At 40.8% G+C, this 16,581-nt stretch overlaps 5 protein-coding genes across 10 annotated transcripts in view; all 5 read right to left on the bottom strand.

Moving 5' to 3' along the window:
* The window catches only part of LOC307170769 (protocadherin alpha-C2-like), a gene marked incomplete at its 5' end in the record, with an annotated part of 184,187 nt that overhangs the window by 61,273 nt on the left and 106,333 nt on the right, over positions 1-16,581 (bottom strand). Inside the window, one exon of one of the 6 annotated variants that reach the window (XM_079892045.1) lies at positions 3,744-6,227. The exons of the other annotated variants lie outside the window; for them this stretch is intronic. Within the exon in view, the coding sequence (XP_079748171.1) occupies positions 3,744-6,122 (2,379 nt within the window). Of the gene's footprint in view, positions 1-3,743; positions 6,228-16,581 lie in introns of those variants that run through there. 6 annotated transcript variants of the gene reach the window in all.
* LOC307170787 (protocadherin alpha-3-like) lies at positions 380-2,811 on the bottom strand (the record flags this gene model as incomplete). Its single annotated transcript, XM_079892083.1, has 1 exon — positions 380-2,811. The coding sequence occupies exon 1, from the start codon at positions 2,765-2,767 to the stop codon at positions 380-382; it is 2,388 nt and encodes a 795-aa protein (XP_079748209.1). The 5' UTR covers positions 2,768-2,811.
* On the bottom strand, positions 6,777-9,274 carry LOC307170880 (protocadherin alpha-3-like; the record flags this gene model as incomplete). The annotated part of the gene is made up of 1 exon (XM_079892190.1): positions 6,777-9,274. Exon 1 carries the CDS (start codon positions 9,186-9,188, stop codon positions 6,777-6,779), a length of 2,412 nt encoding a protein of 803 aa, XP_079748316.1. The 5' UTR covers positions 9,189-9,274.
* Positions 10,162-12,558, bottom strand: LOC307170879 (protocadherin alpha-3-like; the record flags this gene model as incomplete). The annotated part of the gene is made up of 1 exon (XM_079892189.1): positions 10,162-12,558. One exon carries the CDS (start codon positions 12,556-12,558, stop codon positions 10,162-10,164), a length of 2,397 nt encoding a protein of 798 aa, XP_079748315.1.
* LOC307170783 (protocadherin alpha-3-like) lies at positions 13,608-16,160 on the bottom strand (the record flags this gene model as incomplete). The annotated part of the gene is made up of 1 exon (XM_079892079.1): positions 13,608-16,160. Exon 1 carries the CDS (start codon positions 16,005-16,007, stop codon positions 13,608-13,610), a length of 2,400 nt encoding a protein of 799 aa, XP_079748205.1. The 5' UTR covers positions 16,008-16,160.

Raw genomic sequence — 16,581 nt, 5'->3', positions numbered from 1 at the left:
AAAAAAAAAAAAAAAGAAGAAGAAAAAAAAGGGAAAATTAAGTTTCGTTACTTTGAAAAGCTGTACTATACGTGCCATTTTTTTTCTCCTGATAAGACATAATATCTCCCATCTTGGCGTTCGGACGCGAGGTGTTCAGTACCCCGAACAGCTCCAAAAACATTTTAAGAATAAACCAGATCAAATAATGCAATGTCCACTGTGCAAAAACTCTAACGAAAAACGATATTTTGCAAAACAATACATAATCAAGACAAAAGAGAGGATGCCAGTTAGATATTCAGCTCAAAATCGGAGCAAAGCCTTATATTGCCAGAAATAAAAAAAGAAGATAATGAGAAAAAAAAAAAAAAAAAAAAAAAAAAACCTAAGTATTAACTTATCTTACCTTCTCTTTATTTGGCAGTGTCTGTGTTCTGGTAAAAGTGTCTCCTCCATTAATACTGATCAGTTCTGCATCTGCAGGCGGAAATTGCGCAGGGAAAACCACTACGTCACTCTTCAGTGTGTCTGAGCTAAAACACACGTCATACTGCTGAGTAGCTTTGGAGTAAGACCAGCTCCCGTCAGGGTGTGTGGTGATCATCGGGGCGCTGTACCTGCCCAAACTGCCGTCTGTCCTGTGGCATTTTACAGCTATCAAACTGATGAGGCTCAGTAAAAAGATGACGGACACACACACAATGGCGATCAGCAAATACAGATTTAAATCCGAGAAACTCTCCTCCTTTATCGGTGCATGTCTGAATGGAGTCTTGACGTCACCTGCGCTTTCTACAACCACAACATCAATAGACACAGTCGCTGACAGTGAGGGCTCTCCGTTATCACAAACCAAAATGACCAACGGGTGAGTTTTCAGGTCATTGTCACTCATTCTCCTCTTAGTCCTGATCTCCCCGCTGCTGGTTCCGATTCGGAACAGAGTGTTTCCTTTGGGTTCAGAGATGTGGAAAGACAGCAGCGCATTGTAACCAGAATCTGCATCTACAGCCCTGATCTTGGCCACAAAGTAGCCCGCGTCAGCAGAATAGGGAATGTTCTCAGTGTTAACGGAACCGAGCTCGGAATAGGGCGCGAGAATCCCGGGACTGTTGTCATTCTCATCCAGGATAAAAACATTTACAGTCACGTTACTGCTGAGAGGAGGAACACCAGAGTCTGTGGCCTGAACCTTAAACTGAAATGTTTTGATCTCCTCATAGTTAAACGACTGTAAACTGTGTATATCTCCACTGTCAGAGTTTATGTTGATCATGGATGTTACCGGGCCGCTTTTAGAGCTTTCTAGTAAAGAATATGTTATCCGGGCATTATCACCTACATCAGGATCTAAAGCAGAGACTGTATGAATAACAGCTCCAATCTGACTGTTCTCTTTCACATAAACATTAATGACGGGCTCTGGAAAGCGCGGCGCGTTGTCATTCACATCAGAAACGTGTACAGCAATGACACTGGTGCTGGAGAGAGGCGGAGTGCCTTCATCAGTAGCTGTGATGGTCACGTTATACACGGACGCGCGCTCTCTGTCGAGAGGTCCATCTACCACTAGAGAATATTTATTCTTATAGGTGTTCTGTAATCCAAACGGAAGGGAATCAATTATTTTCAATTTTACAGATCCATTTTCACCAGAATCACTGTCTTTTACTGTAATCAGACCGACCATTGTCCCTTTTGGTGACCCTTCCTTAACAACATTAACAAGAGACGTTACAGATATTTCAGGAATATTGTCGTTAACGTCCATTATTTCGACCAATACTTTACAATGAGCTGCTCTTGGAGTCGAGCCTTTGTCTCTGGCTTGAACACGTATTTCAATAGCATTGTTTGACTCATGGTCTAATTTACTCTGAACTGTTATTTCACCAGTCACTTGATTAATTGCAAACGATTCGATATTTTCATCATTAATATGTTTTATGAATGAATATACTACCTCTCCGTTTATTCCTTCATCCGCATCACTCGCATGTACTGTAATAACGGAAGTTCCAATGGGAGCATTTTCTTGAATTCGAGATTTGTAAAGTGACTTTGTGAATAAAGGAATATTATCGTTTACGTCTATTATTTTAGCAATTAAATTTATTGTTCCTGATCTTGGAGGTTTTCCTCCGTCTACAGCGGTCAGTGTGAGCTGGATCACAGGCTGTTTCTCTCGATCTAAAGATTTCTGCAGCACTAACTCAGCAGACACACTCTGCTCTCCTCCATTCTGTACATCCAGAGAAAAGTGTTCATTTGGACTCAGCTTGTAGTTCTTTACTGAATTACTGCCCACATCTGCGTCAAAGGCGTTTGGTAATGCATACCTTTCCCCTATAAAGGCAGCCTCAGATACATTTAACTGTAACGACGAGGAGTGAAATGTGGGAGAATTGTCGTTTATATCTAATATATTTACTTCAAATCGGTACATGTTCAATGGCGAATTAACAATGGCCTCCAATTCTAAAGCACATTTTAAATTGCGTTCGCATAGCTCCTCTCGGTCTATTTTCTCTTTAATTTGCAGTATTCCCGTTTTCATATTTACATCGAAATACCTCTTGTTGGGTCCAGAAGCGATCTGAAATCCACGGTGTTCCAGTTCTTGCAAATTAAGGTTTAAATCTTTGACTATATTGCCAACGGTAGTCCCAGGACTGGCCTCCTCCGACACAGAAAACACAATTTGCCCAGAAAACATCCTCGGAAGGAAATGAAATACAGTCAGATATATCCACAATATATTTCGTTCCTTTAGTGAATTCGCCATGATCCGTCAACACCACATCCAGAGGACAAACTAAACACATTCGCACACTGTTGTAGTAAAATAAACCATGTACTGCGCTGCAAATCAGAAATCCTCTATTGTGGCTTCTCACGAACAAAGCACTGCTCGAGCTCAAACGCCCTGCCCCAAAACAGGGAGGAGTCTCTAAGAGAATTATAAAAATAGTAATAATTTCAACGCAGGTCGCTGATGACACCTTGTGGGTGTACATAGCTAGTGTGGAACTGAGAAAAATATATATTGCAAGGCTAAATATGTTTTAAGTGCAATGGACAAAGTCTGTCTGAACCTGTACTGTTGACCGTGAGCGACAATGTCTCTTTGTGAGACATTTTTGCTGAGCATGAGTTTAACAAAACTAAAGGAAACACACTGTAATAAAATAAAAAATTAAATTGATAAAAATATCAACCTCCAAATGCAAAGATTATAAAATGGTAACTGGATAAAAATAATAAATCAGTGTAAAATACTAAAATACTTTATAATTCTTTCATATATATTTGTATGTATGTATGTATATATATATATATATATATATATATATATATATATATATATATATATATATATATATATATATGATTAATAATCTAATATTTATTCATGAGTAAAATTAGTGTGACATGGGTTTAAAAGCCAATAGACACAAACGCTCATGTAGTTTACATGCTGCAATTAAAAACAGGCAAACCGCAATTACTACATAAAAACAAGTGCTAAAATGACTAAACAAATAAAGCCATCTGTAAAATCCATGATCGTAAAGTCTTTGAAATTGATAGTCAGTGCTATCAGCACCATGGACAGCACAAACTACAGGGGGTAAACTCCTGGCAAAGAGCAAACACACACTAAAAGATTTAGCTTATATATAGTATGTAAATGAGAATCAACCTGCCAGCAAGCCACCTAGTAAAAGTCAACAATTTAATAACGATTTTGAATGTCTTACCTTCTCTTTATTTGGAAGTGTTTGTGTTCTGGTAAAAGTGTCTCCTCCATTAATACTGATCAGTTCTGCATCTGCAGGCGGAAATTGCGCGGGGAAAACCACTACGTCACTCTTCAGTGTGTCCGAGCTAAAACACACGTCATACTGCTGAGTAGCTTTGGAGTAAGACCAGCTCCCGTCAGGGTGTGTGGTGATCATCGGGGCGCTGTACCTGCCCAAACTGCCGTCTGTCCTGTGGCATTTTACAGCTATCAAACTGATGAGGCTCAGTAAAAAGATGACGGACACACACACAATGGCGATCAGCAAATACAGATTTAAATCCGAGAAACTCTCCTCCTTTATCGGCGCATGTCTGAATGGAGTCTTGACGTCACCTGCGCTTTCTACAACCACAACATCAATAGACACAGTCGCTGACAGTGAGGGCTCTCCGTTATCACACACCAAAATGACCAACGGGTGAGTTTTCAGGTCATTGTCACTCATTCTCCTCTTAGTCCTGATCTCCCCGCTGCTGGTTCCGATTCGGAACAGAGTGTTTCCTTTGGGTTCAGAGATGTGGAAAGACAGCAGCGCATTGTAACCAGAATCTGCATCTACAGCCCTGATCTTGGCCACAAAGTAGCCCGCGTCAGCAGAATAGGGAATGTTCTCAGTGTTAACGGAACCGAGCTCGGAATAGGGCGCGAGAATCCCGGGACTGTTGTCATTCTCATCCAGGATAAAAACATTTACAGTCACGTTACTGCTGAGAGGAGGAACACCAGAGTCTGTGGCCTGGACTTTAAACTGGAATGTTTTGATCTCCTCATAGTTAAACGACTGTAAACTGTGTATATCTCCACTGTCAGAGTTTATGTTGATCATGGATGTTACCGGGCCACTTTTAGAACTTTCTAGTAAAGAATATGTTATCCGAGCATTATCACCTACATCAGGATCTAAAGCAGAGACTGTATGAATAACAGCTCCAATCGGACTGTTCTCTTTCACATAAACATTAATGACGGGCTCTGGAAAGCGCGGCGCGTTGTCATTCACATCAGAAACGTGTACAGCAATGACACTGGTGCTGGAGAGAGGCGGAGTGCCTTCATCAGTAGCTGTGATGGTCACGTTATACACGGACGCGCGCTCTCTGTCGAGAGGTCCATCTACCACTAGAGAATATTTATTTTTATATGTGTTCTGTAATTCAAACGGAAGGGAATCAATTATTTTCAATTTTACAGATCCATTTTCACCAGAATCACTGTCTTTTACTGTAATCAGACCGACCATTGTCCCTTTTGGTGACCCTTCCTTAACAACATTAACAAGAGACGTAACAGATATTTCAGGAATATTGTCGTTAACGTCCATTATTTCGACCAATACTTTACAATGAGCTGCTCTTGGTAGTGAACCTCTATCTTTCGCTTGCACACGTATTTCAATAGCATTGTTTGACTCGTGGTCTAATTTACCTTGAACTGTAATTTCACCAGACACTTGATTAATTGCGAAAGATTCGATGTGTTTATCATTGACATGTTTTATGAATGAATATACTACCTCTCCGTTTATTCCTTCGTCCGCATCACTCGCATGTACTGTAATAACGGAAGTTCCAATGGGAGCATTTTCTGGAATTCGAGTTTTGTAAAGCGACTTTGTAAACACAGGAATATTGTCGTTCGCATCTATGATATTAACAATTACATGTATTGTCCCTGTCCTTGGAGGTTTTCCTCCGTCTACAGCGGTCAGTGTGAGCTGGATCACAGGCTGTTTCTCTCGATCTAAAGATTTCTGCAGCACTAACTCAGCAGACACACTCTGCTCTCCTCCATTCTGTACATCCAGAGAAAAGTGTTCATTCGGACTCAGCTTGTAGCTTTTAACTGAATTACTGCCCACATCCGCATCATCAGCACTTGGTAAAGAATATTTTTCACCTATAAATGCCGCCTCAGATACATTTAATTGTAACGACGAGGAGTGAAATGTGGGAGAATTGTCGTTTATATCTAATATATTTACTTCAAATCGGTACATGTTCAATGGCGAATTAACAATGGCCTCCAATTCTAAAGCACATTTTAAATTGCGTTCGCATAGCTCCTCTCGGTCTATTTTCTCTTTAATTTGCAGTATTCCCGTTTTCATATTTACATCGAAATACCTCTTGTTGGGTCCAGAAGCGATCTGAAATCCACGGTGTTCCAGTTCTTGCAAATTAAGGTTTAAATCTTTGACTATATTGCCAACGGTAGTCCCAGGACTGGCCTCCTCCGACACAGAAAACACAATTTGCCCAGAAAACATCCTCGGAAGGAAATAAAATACAGTCAGATATATCCACAATATATTTCGTTCCTTTAGTGAATTCGCCATGATCCGTCAACACCACATCCAGAGGACAAACTAAACACATTCGCACACTGTTGTAGTAAAATAAACCATGTACTGCGCTGCAAATCAGAAATCCTCTATTGTGGCTTCTCACGAACAAAGCACTGCTCGAGCTCAAACGCCCTGCCCCAAAACAGGGAGGAGTCTCTAAGAGAATTATAAAAATAGTAATAATTTCAACGCAGGTCGCTGATGACACCTTGTGGGTGTACATAGCTAGTGTGGAACTGAGAAAAATATGTATATATTGCAAGGCTAAATATGTTTTAAGTGCAATGGACAAAGTCTGTCTGAACCTGTACTGTTGACCGTGAGCGACAATGTCTCTTTGTGAGACATTTTTGCTGAGCATGAGTTGAACAAAACTAAAGGAAACACATTGTAAAAAAAATGAAAAAAAAATAAATTGATTAATTAATTAATAAAAACATCAACCTCCAAATGCAAAGATTATAAAATGGGAACTGGATAAAAATAAATCCAAAAATCAGTGTAAAATACTAAAATACTTTATAATTATTTAATATATATATATATATATATATATATATATATATATATATATATACTAAAAGATTTAGCTTATATATAGTATGTAAATGAGAATCAACCTGCCAGCAAGCCACCTAGTAAAAGTCAACAATTTAATAACGATTTTGAATGTCTTACCTTCTCTTTATTTGGAAGTGTTTGTGTTCTGGTAAAAGTGTCTCCTCCATTAATACTGATCAGTTCTGCATCTGCAGGCGGAAATTGCGCGGGGAAAACCACTACGTCACTCTTCAGTGTGTCTGAGCTAAAACACACGTCATACTGCTGAGTAGCTTTGGAGTAAGACCAGCTCCCGTCAGGGTGTGTGGTGATCATCGGGGCGCTGTACCTGCCCAAACTGCCGTCTGTCCTGTGGCATTTTACAGCTATCAAACTGATGAGGCTCAGTAAAAAGATGACGGACACACACACAATGGCGATCAGCAAATACAGATTTAAATCCGAGAAACTCTCCTCCTTTATCGGCGCATGTCTGAATGGAGTCTTGACGTCACCTGCGCTTTCAACAACCACAACATCAATAGACACAGTCGCTGACAGTGAGGGCTCTCCGTTATCACAAACCAAAATGACCAACGGGTGAGTTTTCAGGTCATTGTCACTCATTCTCCTCTTAGTCCTGATCTCCCCGCTGCTGGTTCCGATTCGGAACAGATTGTTTCCTTTGGGTTCAGAGATGTGGAAAGACAGCAGCGCATTGTAACCAGAATCTGCATCTACAGCCCTGATCTTGGCCACAAAGTAGCCCGCGTCAGCAGAATAGGGAATGTTCTCAGTGTTAACGGAACCGAGCTCGGAATAGGGCGCGAGAATCCCGGGACTGTTGTCATTCTCATCCAGGATAAAAACATTTACAGTCACGTTACTGCTGAGAGGAGGAACACCAGAGTCTGTGGCCTGAACTTTAAACTGAAATGTTTTGATCTCCTCATAGTTAAACGACTGTAAACTGTGTATATCTCCACTGTCAGAGTTTATGTTGATCATGGATGTTACCGGGCCGCTTTTAGAGCTTTCTAGTAAAGAATATGTTATCCGGGCATTATCACCTACATCAGGATCTAAAGCAGAGACTGTGTGAATAACAGCTCCAATCTGACTGTTCTCTTTCACATAAACATTAATGACGGGCTCTGGAAAGCGCGGCGCGTTGTCATTCACATCAGAAACGTGTACAGCAATGACACTGGTGCTGGAGAGAGGCGGAGTGCCTTCATCAGTAGCTGTGATGGTCACGTTATACACGGACGCGCGCTCTCTGTCTAGAGGCCCATCTACCACTAAGGAATATCTGTTTTTATAAGTATTCTCTAATTTAAATTTCACCGAGTCTTTTATTTTAAGCTGCACTACACCATTTTTACCAGCGTCGCCATCTTTTACTGTGATTAATCCCACCATTGTACCTGGAGAAGAATCCTCTCTCACTTCATTTAGCAAAGACATTATGCTTATTTCTGGTACGTTATCATTTACATCAATTATTTCGAGTAAGACTTTACAATATGAAGCTCGTGGATTTTGTCCTTTATCCTCGGCCTGAACGCGAATCTCAACTGCAGGAGATTCTTCGTAATCTACTGGGCCTTTGACAGCTATTTCGCCACTAACTGGATTGATTGAAAAAACGTTTACACTGTTATCATTATCATGGTTTATAAACGAGTATATGACTTCGCCATTAAGACCCTCGTCTGCATCTTTTGCGTTCACTGTGATCACAGAAGCACCGATAGGTGAATTCTCTGCTATTTGCGCTTTATAAAGTGGCTTGTCGAACACAGGAATATTATCGTTCACATCTACTACATTAACTAATATCTGTGTCGTACCAAACTTTGGAGGTTTTCCTCCGTCTAAAGCGGTCAGTGTGAGCTGGATTACCGCTTGTTTCTCTCGATCTAAAGCTTTCTGCAGCACTAACTCAGCAGACACACTCTGCTCTCCTCCGCTCTGTACATCCAGAGAAAAATGTTCATTTGTGCTCAGCTTGTAGCTTTTAACTGAATTTACTCCAACATCAAGATCGAATGCACTTGGTAATGCAAATTTCTGCCCAGGGTATGTCTGTTCAGAAATATTAAGATATAGTTTTGAGGTACGAAATACCGGTGCATTGTCGTTAACATCTAAAATATTTACCTCAAATCTGTATATGTTCATTGGCGCAGTAACAATGGCCTCCAACTCTAAAGCGCATTTAGAGCTCCGACCACACAGCTCCTCTCTGTCTATCTTTTCTCTAACAAAGAGAACTCCATTTTTTGCATTTAGATCAAAATATCTTTTGTTGGGCCCTGTGACGATTTGAAATCCTCTTCTCTCAAGGTCTTGTACATTCAGGTTTAGATCCTTTGCTAAATTTCCTACCGTGGTCCCGGTGTTCACCTCCTCCAACACAGAATAAACAATCTGCCCGTCTGCGTTATTCCAGTTATTAAAGAAAAACACAATAAAGATCCATTTAAAGCACCAAAGGTCATCTGTTATGTCCATATTTCCTCCCGTTAGTAAGACTGGCGGTTATACAAGAAAAACATAATTTGTATATTCCATAACAGGCTTACTGCTTTCGCAAAGACACCGAGATAGCAACTCCAAGGCGGACAGGGCTCTCGAACAAAGACCTCTGACGAGGCGAGGATCCCTGCCCAACGAAAGGAGGAGCTTCACAAAGACACTAAAAAACTTACATGGGCTGCCAGTGACATCGTGTGGACAAACATGCTCAATATGCAACATTTTCTGATCACAAAACGGCATACTATACTACTAAAAAAAGATAATGTTGAGAAGAATCCACCAGATATTGATAAATAAAACAAAAGCTACCCATCGCCATTACATAATTTTATATACTTTGAAAACATATTATTAGGCCTGTACAAAGGATTAAATCTGGGTAATGACATATAAACATAATTTTTGTCTTGTTATTGCTAAAATTGTAAGCAATTGGAACGCTCTTGAAATAACTTTCAATACCACGAAATAAACATAATCAGGAGATTATGGAAAAAAGTTAGAAAATAATCAAAACACACATTTGGTGAAATTATGCACACACATACATCCATACATACATACATGATACACATACGCGCGCGAGTCTTGTTCGTTATCTTTTTGGGACTCTCCATAGAAGTGTTGGTTTGTATACTGTACAAACGGCAAATTATCTTCCCTTACACTAACCCTACCACTAAACCATCCCATCACACGAAACTTTCTGCTTTTTTAAATTTTCAAAAAAAAATTAAAAAAATAAATAAATTAAAAAAAAAAATCTATCTGTATGATTTATAAGTTTGTTTCCTCATGGGGGCCTCCATTTAGGTCCCCAAGGTGACACGAGCACCATGAGTCATGAGCATTCAGGTTGAAGTCCCCACTGGGAGAGAAAAACATGCGCGCACACTCACACAACTGCTAAATTCTTGATATAAAAACAAGATACAAACATCTTACTTCAGAAAACGGGCCTTACCTTCTCTTTATTAGGGAGTGTTTGTGTTCTGGTAAAAGTGTCTCCTCCATTAATACTGATCAGTTCTGCATCTGCAGGCGGAAATTGCGCAGGGAAAACCACTACGTCACTCTTCAGTGTGTCCGAGCTAAAACACACGTCATACTGCTGAGTAGCTTTGGAGTAAGACCAGCTCCCGTCAGGGTGTGTGGTGATCATCGGGGCGCTGTACCTGCCCAAACTGCCGTCTGTCCTGTGGCATTTTACAGCTATCAAACTGATGAGGCTCAGTAAAAAGATGACGGACACACACACAATGGCGATCAGCAAATACAGATTTAAATCCGAGAAACTCTCCTCCTTTATCGGCGCATGTCTGAATGGAGTCTTGACGTCACCTGCGCTTTCAACAACCACAACATCAATAGACACAGTCGCTGACAGTGAGGGCTCTCCGTTATCACACACCAAAATGACCAACGGGTGAGTTTTCAGGTCATTGTCACTCATTCTCCTCTTAGTCCTGATCTCCCCGCTGCTGGTTCCGATTCGGAACAGATTGTTTCCTTTGGGTTCAGAGATGTGGAAAGACAGCAGCGCATTGTAACCAGAATCTGCATCTACAGCCCTGATCTTGGCCACAAAGTAGCCCGCGTCAGCAGAATAGGGAATGTTCTCAGTGTTAACGGAACCGAGCTCGGAATAGGGCGCGAGAATCCCGGGACTGTTGTCATTCTCATCCAGGATAAAAACATTTACAGTCACGTTACTGCTGAGAGGAGGAACACCAGAGTCTGTGGCCTGAACCTTAAACTGAAATGTTTTGATCTCCTCATAGTTAAACGACTGTAAACTGTGTATATCTCCACTGTCAGAGTTTATGTTGATCATGGATGTTACCGGGCCGCTTTTAGAGCTTTCTAGTAAAGAATATGTTATCCGGGCATTATCACCTACATCAGGATCTAAAGCAGAGACTGTATGAATAACAGCTCCAATCTGACTGTTCTCTTTCACATAAACATTAATGACGGGCTCTGGAAAGCGCGGCGCGTTGTCATTCACATCAGAAACGTGTACAGCAATGACACTGGTGCTGGAGAGAGGCGGAGTGCCTTCATCAGTAGCTGTGATGGTCACGTTATACACGGATGCGCGCTCTCTGTCTAGAGGCCCATCTACCACTAAGGAATATCTGTTTTTATAAGTATTCTCTAATTTAAATTTCACCGAGTCTTTTATTTTAAGCTGCACTACACCATTTTTACCAGCGTCGCCATCTTTTACTGTGATTAATCCCACCATTGTACCTGGAGAAGAATCCTCTCTCACTTCATTTAGCAAAGACATTATGCTTATTTCTGGTACGTTATCATTTACATCAATTATTTCGAGTAAGACTTTACAATATGAAGCTCGTGGATTTTGTCCTTTATCCTCGGCCTGAACGCGAATCTCAACTGCAGGAGATTCTTCGTAATCTACTGGGCCTTTGACAGTTATTTCGCCACTAACTGGATTGATTGAAAAAGCGTTTACAATGTTATCATTATCATGGTTTATAAACGAGTATATGACTTCGCCATTAAGACCCTCGTCTGCATCTTTTGCGTTCACTGTGATCACAGAAGCACCGATAGGTGAATTCTCTGCTATTTGCGCTTTATAAAGTGGCTTGTTGAACACAGGAATATTATCGTTCACATCTACTACATTAACTATTATCTGTGTCGTACCAAACTTTGGAGGTTTTCCTCCGTCTAAAGCGGTCAGTGTGAGCTGGATTACCGATTGTTTCTCTCGATCTAAAGCTTTCTGCAGCACTAACTCAGCAGACACACTCTGCTCTCCTCCGCTCTGTACATTCAGAGAAAAGTGTTCATTTGAGCTCAGCTTGTAGCTTTTAACTGAATTTACTCCAACATCAAGATCGAATGCACTTGGTAATGCAAATTTCTGCCCAGGGTATGTCAGTTCAGAAATATTAAGATATAGTTTTGAGGTACGAAATACCGGTGCATTGTCGTTAACATCTAAAATATTTACCTCAAATCTGTATATGTTCATTGGCGCAGTAACAATGGCCTCCAACTCTAAAGCGCATTTAGAGCTCCGACCACACAGCTCCTCTCTGTCTATCTTTTCTCTAACAAAGAGAACTCCATTTTTTGCATTTAGATCAAAATATCTTTTGTTGGGCCCTGTGACGATTTGAAATCCTCTTCTCTCAAGGTCTTGTACATTCAGGTTTAGATCCTTTGCTAAATTTCCTACCGTGGTCCCGGTGTTCACCTCCTCCAACACAGAATAAACAATCTGTCCGTCTGCGTAATTCCAGTTATTCAAGAAAAACACAATAAAGATCCATTTAAAGCACCAAAGGTCATCTGTTATGTCCATATTTCCTCCCGTTAGTAAGACTGTCGGTTATACAAGAAAAACATAATTTGTATATTCCATAACAGGCTTACTGCTTTCGCAAAGACACCGAGATAGCAACTCCAAGGCGGACAGGGCTCTCGAACAAAGACCTCTGACGAGGCGAGGATCCCTGCCCAACGAAAGGAGGAGCTTCACAAAGACACTAAAAAACTTACATGGGCTGCCAGTGACATCGTGTGGACAAACATGCTCAATATGCATTTTCTGATCACAAAACGGCATACTATACTACTAAAAAAAGATAATGTTGAGAAGAATCCACCAGATATTGATAAATAAAACAAAAGCTACCCATCGCCATCACATAATTGTATATACTTTGAAAACATATTATTAGACCTGTACAAAGGATTAAATCTGGATAATGACATAGAAACATAATTTTTGTCTTAGTATAAAAATTATTGTTATTGCTAAAATTGTAAGCAATTGGAACGCTCTTGAAATAACTTTCAATACCACGAAATAAACATAATCAGGAGATTATGGAAAAAAGCTAGAAAATAATCAAAACACACATTTGGTTAAATTATGCACACGCACACACACACATACATACATCCATACATGATACACATACGCGCGCGAGTCTTGTTCGTTATCGTTTTTGGGACTCTCCATAGAAGTGTTGGTTTTTATACTGTACAAACGGTAAATTATCTTCCCTTACAGGGCTAACCCTATACCACTAAACCAACCCATCACACGAAACTTTCTGCTTTTTTAAATTTTCAAAAAATAAATAAATAAATATAAAAATCTATCTGTATGATTTATAAGTTTGTTTCCTCATGGGGGCCTCCATTTAGGTCCCCAAGGTGACACGAGCACCATGAGTCAGTGAGCATTCAGGTTGAAGTCCCCACTGGAGGAGAAAAATATGCACACACACACACGCGCACACACACACACACACACACACACACACACACACACACACACACACACACACACACACACACAACTGCTAAATTCTTGATATAAAAACAAGATACAAACATCTCACTTCAGAAAACGGGCCTTACCTTTTCTTTATTAGGGAGTGTTTGTGTTCTGGTAAAAGTGTCTCCTCCATTAATACTGATCAGTTCTGCATCTGCAGGCGGAAATTGCGCGGGGAAAACCACTACGTCACTCTTCAGTGTGTCCGAGCTAAAACACACGTCATACTGCTGAGTAGCTTTGGAGTAAGACCAGCTCCCGTCAGGGTGTGTGGTGATCATCGGGGCGCTGTACCTGCCCAAACTGCCGTCTGTCCTGTGGCATTTTACAGCTATCAAACTGATGAGGCTCAGTAAAAAGATGACGGACACACACACAATGGCGATCAGCAAATACAGATTTAAATCCGAGAAACTCTCCTCCTTTATCGGCGCATGTCTGAATGGAGTCTTGACGTCACCTGCGCTTTCAACAACCACAACATCAATAGACACAGTCGCTGACAGTGAGGGCTCTCCGTTATCACACACCAAAATGACCAACGGGTGAGTTTTCAGGTCATTGTCACTCATTCTCCTCTTAGTCCTGATCTCCCCGCTGCTGGTTCCGATTCGGAACAGAGTGTTTCCTTTGGGTTCAGAGATGTGGAAAGACAGCAGCGCATTGTAACCAGAATCTGCATCTACAGCCCTGATCTTGGCCACAAAGTAGCCCGCGTCAGCAGAATAGGGAATGTTCTCAGTGTTAACGGAACCGAGCTCGGAATAGGGCGCGAGAATCCCGGGACTGTTGTCATTCTCATCCAGGATAAAAACATTTACAGTCACGTTACTGCTGAGAGGAGGAACACCAGAGTCTGTGGCCTGGACTTTAAACTGAAATGTTTTGATCTCCTCATAGTTAAACGACTGTAAACTGTGTATATCTCCACTGTCAGAGTTTATGTTGATCATGGATGTTACCGGGCCGCTTTTAGAGCTTTCTAGTAAAGAATATGTTATCCGGGCATTATCACCTACATCAGGATCTAAAGCAGAGACTGTATGAATAACAGCTCCAATCTGACTGTTCTCTTTCACATAAACATTAATGACGGGCTCTGGAAAGCGCGGCGCGTTGTCATTCACATCAGAAACGTGTACAGCAATGACACTGGTGCTGGAGAGAGGCGGAGTCCCTTCATCAGTAGCTGTGATGGTCACGTTATACACGGACGCGCGCTCTCTGTCGAGAGGTCCATTTACAACTAGAGAATAATAATTTTTGTAATTCGTCTCAAGTTTAAAAGGCACTTTGTTGGACACAACGCAATTAACTAAACCGTTTTTCCCACCGTCCCTGTCAATCACTGACACTAGAGCGACAGCAGTGCCAACACTGGCGTCCTCTTTCACTGTACTGAGGAGTGACGTCACGGTTATCTCTGGCTTATTGTCATTAATATCCAGCACCTCCACCAGGACTTTGCAGTGCGTGGACATCGGAGGCTGCCCTTTATCACTGGCCTGTGCGCGGATCTCAAATGCGTTGTTCTCCTCGAAATCTATATTGCCTTTGACTGTGATTGCGCCAGAATTCGGATCGATATCAAAAATCTGTAGGATTTTACTCTGATCTCTTTTGATTATTGAATAAATAATATCACTGTTACTGCCTTCATCCAGGTCTGTTGCATTTAACACAACAATCGTCGTTCCAATAGCCACATTTTCAAAAACGGTTGTTTTATACAAGGGCTTACTAAAAACGGGAGTATTATCGTTATTATCTAAAACTTTAATAATGATAAGAGATGTGCCTGTTTTAGAGGGGGTTCCTCCGTCTACAGCGGTCAGTGTGAGCTGGATCACAGGCTGTTTCTCTCGATCTAAAGCTTTCTGCAGCACTAACTCAGCAGACACACTCTGATCTCCTCCTTTGTGTACAGCCAACGAAAAATACTCATTCGAGCTAAGCTTGTAAGAATTTACAGAATTTTTCCCAACATCTGCGTCTGTAGCGTGATGGAGAGAGAATCTAACTCCGGGGAGGGTGCTTTCCGCAATGTCTATCGTTTGTGATTTCTCACTGAAAGACGGTGAGTTGTCGTTTACATCCACAATATTAACCTCTATTTGATAAAGCTTTAATGGATTGTTGATAACCGCTTCTACATTGACTGTACATTTAAGTGCTTTGTCGCAGAGCTCCTCTCTGTCTATTCTTTCGCTTACATACAGAAACCCAGTTTTAAGATTTACCTCGAAATATTTTTTATTGGATCCCGTGACAATCTGAAACACGCGCGACTCCAGTTCCTGAACATTAAGGTTTAGATCCTTAGCGATATTTCCCACGGATGTTCCCGGATTCACCTCTTCTGAAACGGAATAAGAGAGCTGCCCTGACACCGCGTCCCAACAACACTCTAAAACAACGAACACAATACAGAACACAATAGATTTCCTTCTGTACGTCGAGAGCATTGCGACATCCGATGAAATCCGTGCAATAATCCACGAAATGAAAGAGAGTATTCCAAGTTCATCAACACGAATAAAGAAGAATTAGACAATATTCCATTTTATCGAGGAGAAAACACGAGGCCTTCGTACACTCTCTTCTACATCCAGTCTCTCTGAAACAAAGCCCTGTTAAGTCTCCTCCCCAATAAAACCAGGAGGAGCTTCGAGACACTGGAAACAATTCGAGATTCAACGGTCTGTAGTGACACCAGGCGGATTTATGAATTAATGTAAATAAATAAAAAAAACACGAATATCACAAATGGATCATCATGTCAAATTGCAGTTATTTGTCATTTTTTTTAAACTAATAATATAAGAAAAGATTTTGATATTTCTTTGTGTCCAATATATGAGAGTATTTCAAGGCATTTTCGCCATCACAACACATTTTTTTTATCAGCATTTTCGATATTCATCTTTCATATGAACAGAAAGATATGCATTTTCAAACAACTTCACCAGATTTCATTATGAGCAACACGCTGTTATATAATATAACTCTCTTAGATTACTACAAGAATGAGTTCACATA

Source organism: Squalius cephalus (assembly GCF_949319135.1).
Source record: "Squalius cephalus genome assembly, chromosome: 14".
Lineage (NCBI taxonomy): Eukaryota > Metazoa > Chordata > Actinopteri > Cypriniformes > Leuciscidae > Squalius > Squalius cephalus.
This window is presented reverse-complemented; position numbering and strand designations above follow the sequence as displayed.